Consider the following 21,286-nt stretch of genomic DNA (forward strand, 5'->3'; position numbering starts at 1 on the left):
TTGAGACGTGTATGAGAGATAAAGCAAGTAAATCAGGCAAGGTTTGCTCCTTGAGTGAGATGTGTGTGCAGAGTGGGCGCCTTGCCAGGGGTGGGAGGTTTCCGGGAGGGCCACGGTGTGGAGGTGGGCTCTCAATGTGCCGCTTTCAGCAGTTTGGAGGGGCAAGGGAATGGCCTCCGACCCCATCTGTTTCCTGAAGATAGGCCCTGATGGGGGTAAGTGCTCAGAGAGGGCATGATATCCTGACAAAGGGCAGATCTCCCAGCAAAAACAACAGAAAGGGGGAGAGGGAGAGAGAGAGGGAGACTTAGATTTGTCAGCTGAAGGAGAGTACAGAGGTTGGATCCTGGAAAGAGCTCATGCTTTTCCTTCATCCCTCTCATAAATCTTTGCAGTTTCCTCTTGTTTTTCCCATTCCAAGTTTTGGCCTTTTGACACAGTTTTTTTTTTCTGAAGGGGTTGGGATTACGTTGTTTTATTTAGGTAAGGAAGTTCACAGCACTTAGAATTCGGCAGCGGGAAGAAGTGGTCTGTAACCTTTTGAACTTGTGGAAAGTGGTGCTCTGTGTTTTCCATTCATATCACTGTACAGTGAACCAGGGGAATGGAATGTCGGCAAAGAAGCGATCTGAAAAGGGACACATTAAAGTAATTGCAAAACAAATGGGGGCTGCATTGTCAGTTGACTGGTGTTCCCTGGTCACTCTCTGCACCTGCTTGTCCTTGAGTGAAAGAGTTAGCCATTCGGTTGTCTTCCCCTATCCGTTTCCCAGTCCCCTCCTTACCCCCCCTCTGCATCAGCACATGGTACATTCATCCATCCTGTATCAGTTGCCTCACGGCTAAGCGCAGATCAAGCAGACGAATATGATAATAATGCATATTCTATAATCTGATATCTATTGACTGATGTTCTGAAAGGCCTATGTTTCATGAAAATCATCTGTTTTGCAGTGGAGGCTTCCTAAAGGCTATGCATAGCTGCGGTCTAAATTGCACATTTAATCTTCTCTTTCACTCTTGAGAACTGCTTTTCTCTGTTTTTTTCTCCTCTCTCTTGTCTTAAGGTCATTTCAAGGGCTCTTGTTTTTCAAAAATATTCTAGTAATTGTTCAGGAATAATAGAAATGTTCTAATTTACCTCATGCCGGGCTTACATCCTAAAGTACACCCATTGTCTTGTGTTGGCTTTAAATGTCAGAGAGATTGTGTTTTGAGTCACAGTGGGCTAAGCCATTACATGGCCACATACAAGGTTAATTGTGGTAAAAGTATTTCCACTTATTCTCTTCTCTAATTATACTTTAAATTGCATATTTAAGTGTAACTTTTTAGATAACACCTAAGGAGAGGTATTGTTTCCTGTGAAAGAAAAAAAAATGGTCTAAGTTGCAAAGAATTCTAAATTCATACACCACAACCTTATAATTACTATGACAAATAACACCACGGTGGCCCACCTTTTGTATTCGAAAGAGTGAGACGAATGAGTTGCTAATACAGTCTTATAAAACACCTCCCTGACTCACACTCTCCTCCTCTCTCCATCTTTTTTCCTCTGACTTACCCCACATACCCTCTTTTCTCTTTTTCCTTCTCTCTGTCTCCTTCTCCAGACGGTGCTGATCTTGAGGATGACCCATCATGTTCTTGGCCGGCATCATCTCCCTCCAGTAAGGATCAGACCTCTCCAGGACACTGCGAGGACTATGATTTTGGGGAGGATGAAGGGGGCCCCGGCCTGCCGTACCCATGCCAGTTCTGTGACAAGTCCTTCAGCCGCTTAAGCTTCCTCAAGCGCCACGAACAGAGCCACGGCGATAAACTCCCTTTCAGCTGCACCTTCTGCAGCCGCTTGTTTAAGCACAAGCGCAGTCGAGATCGACACGTGAAGCTACACACCGGTGACAAGAAGTACCACTGTGGAGAGTGTGACTCTGCCTTTTCCCGCAGCGATCACCTCAAAATCCACATGAAAACTCACGCCTCTAACAAACCCCACAAGTGCCCTGTGTGCCGTCGAGGCTTCCTTTCCTCCAGCTCTCTCCACGGCCACATGCAAGTACACGAAAGGGGCAAAGATGGCAGCAGCTCAAGCCTTTCTCGAGCTGATGAGTGGAAACTGAAAGAAACTCGCAAGTGCAGCCGTTGTGAGGAGGGCTTTGATGTCCCAGAGGAGCTTCAGAGGCACATCGCCGAGTGCCACCCTGAGTGCTCTCCTTCAGAGGATGGAGGCCTGGGTGCTACCCTGCAGTGCATTTACTGCCATGAGCCCTTCAGTGATGAGGGCACCCTGCTGACCCACATTGACCAGGCCCACAGCCGAGACAGGAAGGGCCACACCTGTGCTATCTGCTCCGAGCACTTTCTGTCTGTCGAGGACCTCTATGCTCACATGGACATCCACCAGCTCCCCGAATCTAGTAACCATAGCAACAGCCCTTCTTTGCTAACTGTGGGTTACACTTCTGTCTCCAGCACCACTCCTGACTCAAACCTCTCTGTCGACAGCTCCACAATGGTGGAGACAGCACCGCCTGTGCCCAAGACAAGGGGGCGGAGAAAGAGGGCTGCTCAGAACACATCAGACATCGGAGGACGTTCCTCTAAACAGCCTAAAGTCTCCTACAGTTGCATCTACTGCAACAAGCAAGTATTCTCCAGTTTGGCTGTGCTTCAGATCCACCTGCGAACAATGCATCTGGATAAACCAGAGCAGGCTCACACATGCCAATTTTGTTTGGAGGTTCTGCCCTCTTTACTAAATCTCAATGAACATCTTAAGCAGGTCCACAATGCAGAAGACCATGCTGCCCTGTTAGCCAGCTTGCCTGATGCCCTCCTTCAATGTAACTTCTGCCCTGAGGTATTGAGTGACCTCAACGCCCTCCAGGAACACATTCGCTGCTCCCACGGCTTTCCCAGCCCTGTGGCAAAGGAGAGCAATGCCTTCTTCTGCCCCCAGTGCTTCATGGGGTTCCTGACAGAGGCGACCCTGGAGGAGCATGTTCGTCAGACTCACTGTGATGGGGGAAGCCTGCGCTTTGACTCCCCCTTGGCTGTAACCCCCAAGGAGTCTATAGTAGAGGTGTACTCCTGCTCGTACTGCACCAATTCCCCCATATTCAACAGTGTTCTGAAGCTCAACAAGCACATCAAGGAGAATCACAAGAACATTCCACTGGCACTGAACTACATCAACAATGGAAAGAAATCCCTGCGCACTCTCAGCCCCTCGTCTCCAATTTCTGTGGAACAGACCATGTTGAAACAAGGCAGCTCAGCCTCACGCACTACCAGTGAGTTCATATGTAACCAGTGTGGAGCCAAGTATACAAGTCTAGACCTTTTCCAGACTCACCTAAAAACTCATCTGGATGGCCTGCAGCCTCAACTCACCTGCCCGCAGTGTAACAAAGAGTTCCCCAACCAGGAGTCCCTGTTGAAGCACGTGACAATTCACTTTACGATTACCTCCACTTATTACATCTGTGAGAGCTGTGACAAGCAGTTCACTTCGGTGGATGACCTGCAGAAGCACCTTCTCGACATGCATACCTTTGTATTCTTTCGCTGCACTCTGTGTCAGGAGGTGTTTGACTCAAAGGTGTCTACCCAGCTCCACCTGGCTGTCAAGCACAGCAATGAGAAAAAGGTGTATCGCTGCACCTCCTGCAACTGGGACTTCAGGCATGAGACTGACCTACAGCTACATGTCAAACACAGCCACCTGGAAAACCAGGGCCGTGCCCACCGCTGCATTTTTTGTGGGGAGTCCTTCGGCACGGAGGTGGAGCTGCAGTGCCACATCACTACCCACAGCAAGAAGTATAACTGTCGCTTCTGCAGTAAGGCCTTTCATGCTATTGTCCTTCTGGAGAAGCATTTGAGGGAGAAACACTGTGTGTTTGAGGGAAAGGCACAGAACTGTGGTGCTAATGGCTCTACTGTAGGTGGCGGGGATGGCCAGCCTAAAGAAGATGCCGAGCTACATGGTCTCCTGACTAACAGCCATGGTCCAGGGACAGCAGTAGGATCTGTGGTGGAGTCCCAGAATAGCCATGATGGAAGTGAGGAGGAGGTGGACACTGCAGAGCCCATGTATGGGTGTGACATCTGTGGAGCATCCTACACCATGGAGTCACTCCTCACTAACCATCAGCTGAGGGACCACAATATACGCCCAGGTGAGAGTGCCATGATGAAAAGGAAAGCTGAGATGATCAAGGGCAACCACAAGTGCAATGTCTGCTCTCGCACCTTCTTCTCTGAGGCTGGGCTGAGGGAACATATGCAGACCCACCTTGGGCCTGTCAAACACTATATGTGCCCTATCTGTGGGGAGCGCTTCCCTTCCTTGCTCACCCTGACTGAGCACAAGGTCACCCATAGCAAGAGTCTGGACACAGGCAGCTGCCGCATTTGTAAGATGCCACTGCAAAGTGAGGAGGACTTCCTGGAACATTGCCAGATGCACCCTGACCTGAGGAACTCCCTGACAGGTTTCCGCTGTGTGGTGTGCATGCAGACAGTCACCTCCACATTGGAGCTCAAGATCCATGGTACCTTCCACATGCAAAAGACAGGCACGATGTCTGGCAACCACCAACCCATTGGCCGCAGCAATATCATCTCTCACAACCAGCAGCAACACCACACCCAAAAACCTTTTAAGTGCGCCTCTTGCCTGAAAGATTTCCGGTCCAAACAAGATCTGGTGAAGCTGGACATCAACGGGCTGCCTTACGGACTCTGTGCATCCTGCGTGACAGCAGCTGGCTCCAAGAGCTCCAGTCCAACAGTGAACGGAGGAAGGCAACAGCAGCAGCACGGTGGAGCCACCACTCCAGCAACAACTACAGTCACGTGGATCCAAGGGGAGAGTCTCAGCCCTGGAGACGGGAAAGGCAAAGCCGTCTCTTCATCATCTTCATCCTCTTCCACATCCTCATTATCCGCTGCCAAGACACGATGCTCCAGCTGTAATGTGAAGTTTGAGTCTGAAGCAGAACTGCAAAACCACATCCAGACAGTGCACCGGGAGCAGGCTGGGGACAGCAACGGCGGGCAGCTCAAGACTCCACAGGTGTCCCCCATGCCCAGAGCCAGTCCCTCACAAACTGAAGAGGTATTGTCACACACCAATGAGCTTGAATAATTCACATTGTTCGGTGTTGGTATGTTAAAGTGTTAAAACCAAAGTGATTTCTAGTATTCAGGATCATTTTTAATTTAAGTTGATCAGAATAATTCTTAATCTCTTTGTCTGATTTTCAGAAGAAGACATACCAGTGCATCAAATGTCAGATGGTGTTCTACAGCGAATGGGACATCCAAGTCCATGTGGCCAACCACATGCTGGGTAGGAGATAACTCTTTTTATTTCATTCATTATGGTCTCTGTTGCACTCCTGGAACAAAGTCATAAAAACAGTGCTTGTGTAATATCTATGTAAATATGTTTTCTACGATGTAGCATAAATTTAATCAATGTGGCTTTAAGGTGGGCGATTTAAATGTTAGAGGGAATGATTTTGTGTGACCGCCATCGATGCAATATACGAATCATTTAGAAAAATTCACCAAATTTCACAAGTATTTGATCTTTTTAAATAGATTTCAGACAGTCTTTTCATAGTTTTTTAAAAGGTGAATCACATACTCAGGACTGATGTGATATATGTAATAAAATATTTGACCCTGTCTCATTCAGGCTCACAAGTATCTGGATCACATCACCAAATAGGTGGAATTATTTTAATATTTTGACCATCAACTGCATCCCCAGTGTTGTGCATTTATAAACCCATCATCCTCATTCCCCCATGCATGTGAATGGTATAATATAGTACGTGTGCATGCCTGTGGAGCAGAATCTCTCCACTTCAAACCACTCTGTACTTTATGGAGGTCGTTTGAAGTAGTGGAAATATACAGATGATTGAAATATTAAATACCAAAACAGATTTTATTCAAACTCTTAAAAAAAAATTCCAAATATTATTCCACAGTATTTGAAAAAATCTCCACATTGCTGCTGTACATTAATTTGTTTGTTTGTTTATTGTGCCTCTCACTTAAGTAGTCTGTTCAGATGACTGAGATCTGAATACAACATTTGGTAAAATACTGTCATGCTCTCTGCATTTAATGACGTCAAATCAACTGAAAAAATGGATATTTGATTTTATTACATTGTGCATCACAAAATTATTCCAAATTTCTCCTTTGCTCTTCACAAGATTCCTAAACAAAGAGTGCTGGTGTAAGACTAACCCTCCACATTTTCAAAATGTCTTTACTTTTGGTAGTCATTTGTATGCAGGCAGAATAATTTGTAGAGAACAGACAATTGGAAAACAGGTTTTCTTGCCTGCAGTAAGTAGGCGTCTGAATTCCGGTCTCACGTTCCTTTATTCATTCATTTATTCAGCTCGTTTGGCGGCTCTTTCATTACACTGCATTATCTGTTGTCTTCAGTGGGAGAGAGACTCATTGATCTGGAACCAAACCGCCTCTCTGTTTGGGACACGCTTCTAGGCGCAGGTGAATTTAAACACGGTGGGCAATTCTATCAGGACCGGTAGGCAATTCTATCAGGGACCCACTGTTTGTGCATAAACAATCAGAAGCATGTGATTTGTGATTTTGATGCTTCGGTGTATTTGCAAAGGAGAGAGACGAGCTGAGAGTGTGTAGGTGTGTATTTTGTATTCATCTTTGCGATCTGCTCACCCACTATTCTACTGGGGGTGCCTAATACAGTACCATGCCAGCATTAGTCCTTTCTCTCGCAAAGGCAGGCACGGAGCACACTGGGAGGGTAGAAAACAAACCCCCCTACTGGTTATTTTATGTCTGTCAGCCGCACAAGCACACAGTTCCCCCATAATAGTGGAATTCAGACAGCTTAAGATAACAGGAGGATAGGTGATTGGGTTATTGTCTGATGTCTTACTTCTCTGATATGCCGTTGCTTTGTATTCAACATGATCACGGGTTTCATCAGACTCCTCAAAAGGGTTTCTGTTAGATGTATTTGCTTTGTGATCTCTAAAATATGGAGAAAACAAAACTCATTGTAATGAAAATTGGTAGAAAGATGAAGTCGTCGAGAAGGGACTGCATTTTTGTAAAACAAACAAACAAACAAAAAGGAATCAAATAAAGGAAAATATATTTGACCAAAGAGGTATACAGAGAAACTTATGCATCAGGTTAGTTGTGTAACAACATAATGTTGATCTCTTGGTTTTATATATCATCTACCTTTTTATGTAGAATGGGGTTAAATTCAAACCAGGCTGTAATCACTGCAAAGCCAATTTGGGCCAAAAACACAGGAAAAAAAATACTCATTTGGAAAAGCTCTAAATACCTTCTCTACTGAAAAGGGGACACTTTCTCCTTTTAATGGCCATCTGCACAGGAGAGGGGAAACAGGGGGCTGGGGTCATCTCCGCTCAGCTGTCAGCGTTATTAGCGTAGGTAATGGAGCAGACGCTGGATTCATAGGGGTGTTGTTTTCATCCATGCCCCGCTCCATGGTGTCAGTTCACACTGATAACTCTATATATAGTGATGTGCCGTGACATAACCATAGTGCTAAGTGTATGGAACAACAAAACCTGAGCCTGTCTCACCCAGACAAGTCCATATTAGCTGCCTTTGTAATACAATCGTCTCCCCGAACCACTCAGCCTCCACCCTCACCTCCTCCCATCGGTCCAAAGTGCTCGTGGCTGCCTCTTCTGTACGCCTGCCAGCACATTTTGATGCATGGATATTACACTCAGACGATGACGGTCCTGCTTCAGACATAAAGCGCAGCTCTGGTGCCCAGCTACTCAACATTTACTATGATAATAGAGGTAAATGAAAGGGAAGGAGGTGGCCATGGGTGCAGAGGGGTGTGTTGCAGACCAGCCCCAGCCAAGCCTGTGAACGGCCCCACGTGTTTTAAGATGGAGGCCGCAGCCTGCTAGGGCCCAGATGGATCAGTACACATTTGCTGTACAGCTGGTCGCTCTGTTTGGGGACCTGGTGTGATACTCCTATGGAGAAAAAAATGATATCGCCACCATCCAAGGAGCAATTTAATAGCAGGCCAGAAGACAGCTGGCCACTCTTTAGTTTAGAGTTTTTTTGGCATGGCTCACTTACAGAATTGAGGGTGTCCGATTTTTCTCTAGAGACACACAGATTTATACAGCTTTCAGCTGCTGCAGTCACTATCAAACCTTTTATTTCTATTTTTCTTTGAGATTAGAAAACAAATCTGTCGTGCATTTTAATTTGCCATCTTGATCTGAAGTAATTGCAATGTAAAAAAAAATATTTAACATCACAGTGCTCTCACAAAGTCGTTTGCTTTTTTTTAAGAGGACCTTTGAAGGTCTTTCATTGACACAAAAGCCTGTTTGGTTTTATCAGCATGCCATCATGCCACCCCATTGCTTCACTTTGACCCCACTGTAAACTATGACATTTGGAGCCTCATGGGGGGCACGTTTGGCCCATTTATCGCACTGTTTCAAATGTCCCTGTGTGGATTTTCAGAGCCCTGACATGTTTTGAAGCACGGGCTCTGTCTTAAAGGGTTTTAAAGGTGAAAAGGGTTTTTGCTTTCCTGTTATATCTGCTCTCAATCCAATTCTCATCTCACTCCTGTCCATTCCAAGCAGCTACTGCCAAGGTGGCAGCGCTCAGAAGGACAATTGTAAACAAACAAACCAAACCACATCCCAGAAAAGTGTTTTTTGGGGTCACCTCTACGGATTTTTTGGGTCGGTGACAGCACTGAGCTCAAAGCCAAGTCAGGGAGGAGCCTTCTCTCACAGAGAGGAGCCGGTGGCCTGGTCGGCCCAGGCAGAGGGGGGCACTGGAGGGGTGGAAAGGTTCGGGGGCGGAGAGGGAAAGGCACATTTGCTGTACAGCTGGCCGCTCTGTGTGAAGCAGGCACTGTGGGCCGTTACAGAGCTGGAGAGGAGAGCGAGTGAGAGGCCTTTAGCTCTCCTCTAGCTTCTCCTCCTCCTCTCTGTTCTCTCTTTCTCCTTCCCCCCCTCTCTCAGTCCACTATCTCTCCATTTTCCTCTGTCTCACTATCTAGCACTCACATTTTCATATAAACCATGCTCCAACCTGGCAAAACATACTGCGTTGGCTGTCAGTGGGGGAACAGACAGGAGGCACACTGTAACAGTATTTGAAGCTGGAAGGCTTGTTTTGTTTCTTGCTAAGGGCCGCAAATTATCCTTGACACATATCCTCTTGTCTTGAGCCCCTGGAGCAACTTGGCCAGTGTATGTTGATTACATGGTCTCCATCACTGTCTCTGCCCTGGTGGCAACACATTTACTACTCCATTAAGTGCTTCTTTTTCCTCCCGGTGCATAAACAGAATTTTGTATTTCCATTCTTTGTTTCTTTTCCTATAATCCTCTTTGATTAGGCATGTCTGTTGGTGTTCCCTCAGTTTCTGGGACTCATTCATAGAGCACACACACATGTAATCTGCTAACAAACATGGCCAAACACTCCTCATTTGACTCCTAGGGGGCTGGATCAGAGTCAGAACTCAATAGACAACACGGCACAGGAACAGGATCAATCTTATGAAATAAATAAGAGAACAGGCTTGGACCAGCCAGTGGAAACAAAGGAAACCATGCGTGCCATATACTGAGTGTGATATCTGCCTGCTTTTATTAATTGGTGATTAATAACGCCTCTCTGTTCGTTAGCGCAGTCACCTCCCGTGCAGCCAAGTGTGTTGCTGCTAATATGCAATTATGCGCACCTTACTGCTCGTTACATTATACCTCTCCCTGACTAATGTGGCGTCCATGAGGAGAATAGAAAACAGAGTGAGCTGCAAGAAAAAAGCTATCAATAAGATTCTCACATTCGCCGTGTTACCTACCTGTCTGGATGGAAAAAAAAAAAAAAAGAAGAAGTTTCTTACAAATTCCTCAATGTAACCAGGAGACTGCATTAAAAGTTTTACAGCATTGCAGAGACTGTTTTGCTCTTCCTGGTGTTTTTGTTGTAAAGCAGAGGTAATTGACATCACCATGGGGATGCTCTGTTGCTAGGCCAGACAAGCTCAGGCTGATGTGGTCCTTATCTATTGATTTTCCTGACATTTCCCCACACTTCACAGACTAGGCCAACATGTGAGAAAATATCTGATGCTCTCAGTTCATACAGCCTGTTTGTACAAACTCCGAGCGAACACTTGCTGCCCCTTACTGCATTGCAATTGGTAGGTTGATGTCACCATGGTGATTTGGGGGCAAATTCACAGCAGTGATTGGCCGAACTGTGCTCATTTGTTGAGTTAATCACTCTAAAGCGCAAATAGATACAGTCATGCAGATTTGTATGAATCCTACATATTTTTCTGTGAATTTAAAGACATCGACTAATGAAGGAATCACTGGTGTGCTTTTAGAAACCGCCTATGTAAGTCTAGTCAGGGACTGAATAAAGGTAGGCTCTTCCTGTGCTTCTGGCTATGTTTTATTGATATACAGGAGGGATGTCTCCTTTAGAGTGTTAATGCCAACCCTTGTTCTGAAGTGAAGCCCATAAATACTGGATGATCAGAATTAACCTCTGCATTACTCCACCTCCCCATGGTCTCTGAGATGTCACCAAGGCCGTAGGTGCATGCGCACCCCTGGTCTGATGGGGTTGCTTAGCAGTCTGACTGGAGGGGGGCTTATGGGAGAAGTGCAAACAGACAGTCCTGCCTTAGTAAAGGTCAGAGCTGCAACCTACACCTCTCAAATCCCAGCCTGGCCCTGATGGGACCGGGGTTCCAAGCGTGCCTAGAGATGCTTGTGGTAAGGGAGAATGGCAGTGAGAGTGAAGTGGTGCGCTACTGCTGAACTGCATTGCTTTTAGCGGTTGTCAGCACCAATAGGAGTGTGACAGATTTGATCTAACTTTGTGTAGTGGCTCTTACTTGGTGTGTTTTTGGAATGACATGCACGCTGGGACGCCAGTAGCTATCATATGCTACTGAATAGGACAGAGCCTCAATGTTGTTCTCCAAATTGTTGTTAAGTACGCTTCATAGGTGGAGAGAGGTTTGTTTTAGAATACAAACAGACTCCAAAAGAGTACCCCAAAAAAGTTTTAGCTCTCTTTATGACGCACAATGGTGGTTTTACAAAGTACCATGTAACGAATTACTATCCTCATCGAACTTTGGCTGTGTGAATGGCAGACAGGGGAGGAGAGGGGAGGGGGATAGGGTTCTGAAAGGCCCCCCAGCGTCAAAGCCTTAATAATCATGTGAGCAGCGCTGGACTTCATTACCCTCCTGTTCGACAGGCCGAGTGCCAGCCTGGATTGCTGGCTGGCTGTGGCAAGGTCAACGGCGGAGGAAAAACCAGTTACTGTGTTACTCTGGAGCGGAATGGAGAGGGGCGGCCATCTGTCAGCTCAGGCCTGCCATACCCGCAGAGCAAATGGACACGGGCGGCCAGAGGAGAGGCCACAGACACCCATAGAGCTAAACCCAGTGAGCATAACACTGAGGCATGGACACAGATCCAGCCAAAGAGATGGGCCTTGGTACCACTAAAACACATATATACACACACACACACACTCACACACATAGCGGAGAAGATAAGGCTATCTCCAAGAAATTTGGCAGCAGGTTGTGTGTGTTTATGCATGTTTGTTTTTAGTGTCAGCGCACTATTGGGCCCCTACTGTTTTAAGTCCAGATGGCAAACCATTTGATAAAAAGTTGATAAAAGTTTTGCTTGGCTTGCCAACGGTAAATGTTTTAATCATAGTGCTCCTTTATGAAGACAAACTCCTTATGAATCTAAGTGCAGGAAATGTTATCATTGACTTTAGAGCACATTTTTCATTTCAGCAGGGACGACAGGCAAGGTACGGACCTGGTGGAAGCAACGTTTTCTTCCTAACAACAATAGAACACCTCTGTTACAGATACCAAGGGTGAGGGTTTTGTTTCCACATTAGCGGGGGCACATAAAATGGGGGGTTTGGGGGTCCTCCGCCAAAAAATCTGAGCAGCAAACACCTAATATCCTGCATTCTAGTGATTTTTAAGCAAACATCTCTAATTTTGTCAAGTATTATGTATTTATCGTGGACAGATGCACATGTTCTAAGTATTGAGGGAAATGTGTCCCCTGCATTCCCCCCGAAATCTACATCCACGATATGTACTGTCTCTCTTTATATTCAAATGTCACACTCTTCCATATCAGACTCTAGTTTTAGTGTTTCACCTTGCTGGCTGTTTGTCAGTGTCTGAGTCGCAGCGACCCTCTCTGCGAGGACCTTTACGATGCCCTCTGGCCAAAGTGGAAGAACCCTGTGGAATGTTCCAAAGCTCTCTAATAGGTTTCAGGTGCTGCGGGCCACCGGCCAGCCCCCCGCCATCACCCCACTCTGTGTGTCTTGTGTGATAGGACTCCCTGCTCAACAGTCAAAGCACCGCCATTTCTCCTCTAAGAGAGAGAGAGAGAGGGCAGAGTAACGAAATGGATACCCATCGTTGTTTACTGTAAAGTCTTTGCTCATCTCTACGAGTTGTTGTAGTAGTCCTCTTTTCTTTACTTCGAGCCTTGTACATCTCCTCCAAATTTCTCTTACACATATGGTTGAAGTTCGGGCAGAAATGCAATTTGCATCTCTTCCATCCCACAACTCAGCACAGCTTAAAGTTCCTCCTTGTTTTCCCTCCTGCACCGAGAATACCGGCCCACCTTCCCCCCGGCTCAAGCGTCAACATGCTCCGGAAAACAGGGAGATGGTCCTGGGCGATTCCCCCCACATTAATGGAAATCACACAGGAACTCCCTGGATGAAAGCTTTATTAGTTATTAAGGTTTAATGTTGATATCAGTGCTTATATGTTTACTGGAGTGCACGGTGCTGCTGATGTGGAATTGTCAGAGAGGTGCAGATTTAGTAAGGAATTAGTGTACACCCAGGATTTAATTAAGGGGATCTATTTCCATCTTGTTAGAAAGAGATAATGTGAGTACTGCATGCATCATAGGTTACCATATTAAATGCTGCTTCCTGTAACAGCATTATATCCACTACAGTAGTGCTTGTAGATTATAGAAAGGAAACAATTTATGTTTGGCTGAAAGACTTTCATCTCAAAGAAGAGGACATTTTTAAAATTGAAGTAATATTTTTATGTGTGTCTTTTCACAGTGCTAAAACACACATTCATCGGAGGTAAAATGGTCACACTTTGACCCTTCTGTGTGTCTCGTTCCATTTCCAGCGTGACGCTGGAGTGTGAACACTGAAGCGACATGGCCTCTTTGTCTCTCCATTTGTCCCACCGCCGCCTAGAGACGCAAACCTTAAGCCACTCACTCTCTGATTAATCTTTAACATTTATAATTACTAATTAAGTTAGTAAGAGACTTTTAATGTAGTCCTCCTTCAATGGGGAGCAGAGAGGACAACAGATCATTAGCTTCAATAATGAACGCGGATGAGACAGATAATGGCCTATGATAGGTGAATACTGACAGTTATATTAAATGAGGCGAGTATATGGGAAATGCTGTAGCACTTCATGGATTCAAAGGCACGGGGACACAAGGTGGTGAAGTACTCCAGTAACTCCAGACTTTAAGCTTGAGGAAATCTTAGCGACACTAATTAAAACATATATCTATAATACAGTTTATATTAAGATGCATTATATATCATATAAGGTGTATCTGCAGTGGTGATTGTATCAACCCCAGTTTCAAGTACAGATTTTATTTATTCATTCACGGGTTTCATTGAGTTTTTGGTCTCCCTAATGTCTTCGGTGTATCTCATTATCACATTATTACATTAGCGTCTGCATTATACTGGTGGCTGTAAGTTGCTGCCCATTAAAAGAGTCATTTCATCTCCGTTTTTTTGTACCTTAACGACGATGCTACTCTGGCACATTCTGCGAGCCTTCCCACTTTGGGGGAAGGTGCTTATGCCATAATGATTATTATCATTAAGAAGATATTAATGTGCTTAGTGTTTGCGACCCAGCTGCTCATCATGGCCTGAGCTCCCTGCCGGGGAGTGGAAGAGAGCTGCTGCCAAAACGGACAGTGCACGTAGGCCACCGCCCACCTGTCCAGAGGTTTCAGGGTCAGTGGAGGTCACACCCACCTACCTCCCTGCCCTCTGCTGAACTGGAGGAGGGATGGCTCGGAAACATAAAATTGGAGGAGATGAATTGTGCTGTGCGGGTTGAAGTTAAAAAGCGCCACTGAGTGAATTGGAGTGATATTTTAAACCCCAGATCGTACGCGCCGTCCTCATATACAGTATCACCATACATATTAATTATAGTTATGTTACTCTGCTGTGAGGGGAAATGTGTGTTGTCCCTGCAGAGATTCGTGCCACATAATTATTCAGTGAATTTCAATCTTGCTATTATTTCAGGCAGCGGAACACTAATACCAGAGTTTTTTGGCATTAAATCAGATTTTTGTAAATAAGTTGTTTAGTTTTCGTAATTGATTTCATCAAAACGACTTCACCGTCTTGTATTCTAAAAGAGGTACAGTGGCAGGATGTTGTGTGATGACTCCTGTTTCGAAGCCTCATATATACACACACACACAGATAGACGGCGTGGGGCTGAAGGCAACCTGGCTCAGCCTCCTCCAGTCTCTCAGTTTCAAATTGCTGCTTCATTAGGGCTTGGAAAAGAAACCCATGGTTACATTTAATCAAACGAATCGGTATGGCAGACCCACATAATCAATCACAATCCTTATCCAATATGCTACATTCTGTAACTACCAAGCTGGCTTGGAGAAAAGTCAATTATGGCCCCTCTCTCTGCTCCTCTGCCGGGGTTGCTGTGATATTATACTGTTTCTGCAGTTGTTTTCATTATGCAAACATGGTGTATCTCACACGTACAGCCCTCTCCTATTCATACAGTCATTTCCTTTTTATACTGCTCGTTCTTGTATGATACACAGACTGGGGGTTTGTTGGGGAGTATGATGTGCCATATCTGGAATAATCAAATTAAGTATTAATGATTTTTGCTCTCAAACCAACACTTGTGTTACACAGTGGGCTGCAGTCAGTGATGTTGTTCATATTTCATATGTTTCATGTCCATATGGATCTGTTCTCACTGTCTCTCCCTGTACCAAATCGTTTACAGCTCTACTTTCTCACCCCGTATCCCTGAGTACATTCATATGAATGCAAACACTGCGCACTGAGGCACACGCACACCCACACACAAACACCGTAAACACACTGTACACACACTCATCACTCAATCCATCAATCCATTTTTTTTTCTCCCTTTTCTCTTTTCGCTCGTCTTGTGTGTTCTCTCTCCCTACCTTTTCACTCCAACGCTCAGCCTCGCGCACAATCAACGTGCTCCACGTAATACGCACAAGCAAGTAAAACACACACAGGCACGCACACACAAGGTAGCTAGGTTGGTGGGGGCCATGGCTGCAGCTCTTCTGCGCAGTCCCAGAGTGGCTCCCGGGGCTCGGCTGCCAGTTGTTTGCCAGAGTCTCCGGGTGGAATTCATTCAAATTAAAGCGGTGGAATGAGGCCCGAGTCCCAGAATGCCTCGTCCCTCTCCTTCATCAGCATTCCGCCGATGAGAGTAATTAAAGCAGAAATTAATTCTGCTGTAAGCAGAGGAGCCACAGAATAACTGATATTAGAGGCTGGATGATGAATGCTTGGCATCAAGGGAGGTCTCAGGGGAGGAAGGGGAAATTCACAGATCTCTTTTTCTTTCTTTCTTTTTCTTTTTCTATCGTTCCACTTTGCCTCTCTTTTGCTCTCTTTGCCCACCCCTTTTTTTATTTCTTTCGTTTATGTTGTCTACAATTCTCCCGTCTACGCGTTCCCCTCTATGTGTCTGCTTACTATTTTGCCCCTTCTCATCTTTACATTTCTTTCATCCTCTATAGTAGCATTTGTCCTTCCGTGCCGCCTAAAGATTGCCACAGAGAGCCAAAGCCATTGGTTTTAAGCTTGACTGAAGACATCGCCACTAAGCCTCCTCTGCTCAGTAACAGTATTTCACATTCTGTCAGCACTGGTGCTCTCATTTTCAGTCAACAGGCATATTAGAGTGTACTGATGCTGCAAATGCAAGTGCTTTGTTGTTCGTCAACAGAAGCCAAAATGGAGAGTGCTTCCAGGTGAATTCTGTAATACCAGGGGCACACTACAAGGGTGTCACAGGTGAATTCTGTAATACCAGGGGCACACTACAAGGGTGTCACAGAAAAAAAAAAATTAATCAATGCAATTGTTAATCAGAATGTGAGCAACCATAGAAATGCATATTGTTAATCAGAATGTGAGCAACCATAGAAATGCATATTTATTGAATCAGACTATGTATATATAGTGACTTGGAGCTAAACATGGCGTATTATTTCAGACATTTCAGTCTTTTTTTTCCCAGGCACAGTTTGAGATTGAACCTTGAAGCTCTCCAGATGATGTGATATTCTACCCAGGATGATTCAATGATCCCCCATGTCCCCTGACGCTTTATTTTTGGAATAGCACATCTTTAGCAAGAGCAGTCACAAGACTAAAAGACAAACAAGTGAACTCATGAAACACGGAGGGTGGATGAGGCTGTCAGTGAGACTGTTTTCCTCTCTTAGAATCAAATGGAATTGAACAAAGGTTAGCTCTTTGGGGCTTTATGGTAATGTGATATACGATGCTGCCATGGAATTTGCCAATGCATGTCTTAGCACTGTCTGACTCCAAGGAGGGAGTGAATGGTAATTACGCTGACCTCTGCCCCTCCCTCTCTTATTCTGCCCTCTGGGTAAAAAGCCTGAGGAGGTAATAAACAATAGATAGATTTGTCTTGTTTGTATTGCAGCTGCCGCACTCTTAATGACACACGAGATTGGTCTCTATTTTGAAAATAATACATGCCAAGATCTGCAGGTAGTTGTATTGCATTTTTAATTGGTTTGTGCAAGAATATCTCAATCAGATGTAAATGAATGGAAGCTCAACCTGAGAGTTACTGACTGTTATTAAGAATTTAGCAGGCTGGCGTTGGCGAGTTGAAACACAGAATGAATGATTAGAAACCATAAAGGGGCCCAAATACAGAGGAGATGCAAACTGGAGACAGGGGGCGAAACCCACCGCAGACCTGTTGATGAGGCAGGTAGGGAGGCTGGAAAGCTGAGCAAAGGCTTGACTGGCACTGCCCAATAATGCGAAGTCTTACAGGGCAGACGGGCTGTGTTCTCCCTGCTGTTTTCAGCTGGAGTGTTTACTGTTGACACACGGTACATACAGAATGACTCACCATACTGCCAATGCAGATTATTTAGATCATATTATACATTATAAATATATCATCAGTGTGGGGACGCTTACTTTTAAAATGTAATGGGTTACTGATTGCTAGTTACCTTGTTAATTGTCTAATAAGTAATGTTTAATAAAATCAACAAAGTAATGTGATATATTACATTTAATTACTTTTTGATTACTTTTCTAATAAACGTTTGAAACTGGGCAATAGCTGAAGGTTTTGCAATGAGCATTTTCACCACTGGTAAACAAGCTTAAAACCATACAGTAATCTTAGAGGCCTTTTCTGATTCCAGAAGGAAAATACTGTTGAATTTTTAGCACTGTTTTGGTCTGACAACACACCCACCTTGGTGTGGTTGTCTGATTGCAGGCATGGACAGACACAAAATGCTTAGACAAGAGGAGGTGCAAAGTCAAACAAGAGAACCAATCAAAAACGTAGAGACAGCTCCTTGTAAGCCATTACAACCTCAGTGGTGACCCACCTTGTCCAGAAATACGCCGAAAGAAGGCATTCCTGCATGGTGAAAAGATGCAAAACAACTGAATGTGGTATGAAGCATGTAACATGTAATTATGTTTTAGAATAATTGTAATCAGTTACAGTTATTGAGAAAAAAAACGTCATTAAATTACAGTTACTATTAAAAATGTTGGTGGTAACATCTGAATATATTCTTTTGAGTAAATACTTTATATGTGGAGAATCTTTTGGCTGTGTGGGAATACCTTCTATTGGCACCGCCCAGTTTAAAACGTTTCTTAGAAAAGTTGTCAAATGTAATCAGTTACATGAGACTGATGAAGTAATTAAAATAGTTATTTTACTGATTTCAGTTTCAGCAGAGTAAGTAGTTATCTGTAACGTATTACATTTCACATGTAACCCTCCCAACACTATCTACAGTACATATAAGCTTTTTACTAGAAAGAATATACCGTAAAACTTCAATTAATGGCCCGGGCTATTATTTGCTTAAATTACTGGAATCAATGGGCCTATATTTGGGACCAGCCTTTAATGTCTTTCACACACAAGCGTTGCTTAGCAAAGATCAGAATATACAATTAAATTGTTTATTTAAACCAGTATGAATATCACTTGTTTAAAAATTAGTCTTCAGATAATGTATCAATTGTGAGTCATTCATTTGATGTAGCTCTGACAGACAGACACAACACCACTTAATCCTGTTAAAACAATACGCAGACACAACACCACTTAATCCTGTTAAAACAATACGCACAACTTGAAATAATTTTGATTCTTTTGATCTGAGGACTCTTACGGACTAAAGGAATATGAATAACTTACAGGGTAATCGGGGAATGGACACATAATTTAAGGTAGCCAACAACTGGCTTTTATACATCCGAAGAGATGCTTGGCAACCAGACCAGGCCTCTGATTGAGACAGGCCTTTATTTGTCAAAATGTGTAGCTACACCGGGCTAGTAATAGGGACTGGGTGTTTAATTGGGACTAGGCTTTTAATTGAAGTTGCACGGTATTCAGATGTAACCCCTTTGTGAGTTTTGACTGGCAGCTGTAATTTGATATATTGATATATGCATATTCTTCTAAATAATTGTAATGGATTACAATTTGTTTTGTAATATAATTGCATAGCACTGTTACATGTAACAAGTTACAGCATTTCCAAACACTGTTTATAGTATGTTATACATATATATATTGTATAATATCATAACATGGTAAATATATTATACATATACCTGCTTAAAGGTTTCATTTAAAAAAAAAGCTATACGCACTTCATTAGGAAAAACATACACTTGTTCCTTAGAAAATAATTGATTTTATAAGCAGCCATGTTACAGTAATACAAACACGTTCGGTAGTAATGTATGATGTGCTGGACCTTAATGTTAGTATTCAATATGGGAGAAAAATAGGTGAAATTCATTTCAAATGGTCGATGTCTATTATTGCAGTGAAACTCAAAGCACAATATTATTCCACCCTCAATCTTCCATGTCATTTGGCTTTTTCTCTTTCCACCCTCCTCTCTTTTTCTTCACTCCTTCTTTTGGAGAGATGTTGTGAAGCATGAAGCAGAAATAGTAATCATACAGTAAAGGCATTTCCTTTAAATTATTTAGTAATGGTGTCTTTTTATAGACACATGGTTTACCTATGGACCTTACTAAAAGCTTGGTACACAGCAGCAGTTTTCCGAGTGTATCCCTGCAGTGGATCATATTGCTGTAGTGCATGATATCTCTCTCTATCATTCAGAATGGCGATGCCGTCGTTATGAAAAGGGAGGGCATATCTTGATGTCTGCCATCCTGGAAATGGCAGCAGCATTGTTTGTTTGTCTACTTTGTTCCGCACACCAATAAAAATGCACTCAAAATGAAACCTTGGTGTAACGATGACCTTAAACGCAATGACACTCTTTCCCATAACATTGTCCTGTCCAATAGTCCAGAACTCCCCAAGAGGCCTTACAGCAAGTCTAGGAGGAACCAAATGAGAGAGAAATCGATTACTTTCCTCTCTCCACTGTCTCTGCCCTGGCTGAATTACTGAAACAAGATGCTGCACTTAGAGGAGTCTTTGGAGAGGCAGAGGGAGAGAGAAAGAGATGTGGGGGAGAGAGAAACACTTTTAGGGACATGGGTGCCATTTAGACTAGGACCATCTTCTCACAGAAAGCCACTAAAAGCAGTGAATGATCCTCTTCCTGTCCCTGGCTGGGAGGCGGTTAGCCTCCTGTGGTTAAGTGAATACAGAACATACACTCAGGTTTGAGGTCAAAGCAAGATCATTAAAAAGAATATTAATTTCTGACGCCCAAGTATGACAGTCGTACGTATGACTGTATCAATTCATCCTCAAGGAAGCATTTCACTGCTGGAAAGATGGTCTGTATATAAAACTATGCTGTCTATGCAGCAGGAAGATGCAAATACTTATGAAATTAGTGCTACATGATGAGAGAGAACAGAGGAAAAGGGGTGTGGCATTTGCTTTGCTCAACCTAGGCCAATAAATGCTCTTGCTGGTGGCTGATCTAATGCAGCAAGGCTCTGTACTGGGCTCTCTGTCCTTTCTCCTGGCCAGACCAGGGAGCTTCTCTAGCGAGAAAATACTGTGTGGAGAGACAGTGATCCACCGAGCTAGTCCATTTCCTGCGAGAGACGCACAGCAGAAGCCGACCAGTGCTTTTTGGTGGGGTCGGGTGCGGTCAGGCTCGGGCTCAGTATTTTATGTGATGATCTCCCACAGACTAGGTTTGGGCTTCAACTCACACAGGTTGCTTTGGTTGGGGTTGTAAAGTTTTTTGGCCCATTAAGAACTGCAAAGCATTGTGGGATTTTATTACGTGAAGGCTACAGTAGAGGCCGAGTACTAGCAGTTAATGTGGTTATGTTTTTATCTTATCCAGCTTGAAAACACATTGGAATGGTCAATATTTGCTGCATTATCAACCGCCATCACGGTTCTCATGACCAGGTTCATTAAGGCATTGATAGTTCAAAACCTAAGACATAAATAATATTGACATAATTATAAAATGATTGTTAAAAATAGCAAACAATTAAAATAGCCTCGAACGTTTACAGCTAACATTAATCATCGTGACAGCTAGTCCAGAACAGTGTAGAAAGAACAGCAGCATTGGCAGCAGCAACAACACCACCATGAACACCACTTTGGCTAGAAAGTACGCATAGTAACGAACTTAACGGTAACCAAAATGTGACCTAAGTGAAGGACGAACTCTAACGACCAGATGTGATGCCGTGTTGGCCTTGGAAAAAGATGTTGTTTTCTTTATTTTAAAGTGGCAACACAGCGAGATGTGTGTAGTGAGTCGTGATTAGGTTATCTACATTCATACAAATCTAAAAATCTGCAGGCCCACTAATGTGTAAGCACTCACACCACAAA

The 21,286-nt window shown here is 44.0% G+C and overlaps 1 protein-coding gene across 10 annotated transcripts in view; it reads left to right on the top strand.

Moving 5' to 3' along the window:
* The window catches only part of LOC126383162 (zinc finger protein 521-like), a 97,227-nt gene that overhangs the window by 41,031 nt on the left and 34,910 nt on the right, over window positions 1-21,286 (top strand). For 7 of the 10 annotated variants that reach the window (XM_050033619.1, XM_050033622.1, XM_050033618.1 and 4 more), the window contains 3 exons: window positions 1,617-5,128; window positions 5,278-5,362; window positions 5,714-5,746. In XM_050033619.1, coding sequence (XP_049889576.1) covers window positions 1,973-5,128; window positions 5,278-5,362; window positions 5,714-5,746 — 3,274 coding nt within the window. In that variant the 5' untranslated portion in view covers window positions 1,617-1,972. The remainder of the gene's footprint in view (window positions 1-1,616; window positions 5,129-5,277; window positions 5,363-5,713; window positions 5,747-21,286) is intronic. The other 3 variants (XM_050033613.1, XM_050033616.1, XM_050033614.1) reach the window with 3 other exon arrangements.

Source organism: Epinephelus moara, chromosome 21 (assembly GCF_006386435.1).
Source record: "Epinephelus moara isolate mb chromosome 21, YSFRI_EMoa_1.0, whole genome shotgun sequence".
Classification (NCBI taxonomy): domain Eukaryota; kingdom Metazoa; phylum Chordata; class Actinopteri; order Perciformes; family Serranidae; genus Epinephelus; species Epinephelus moara.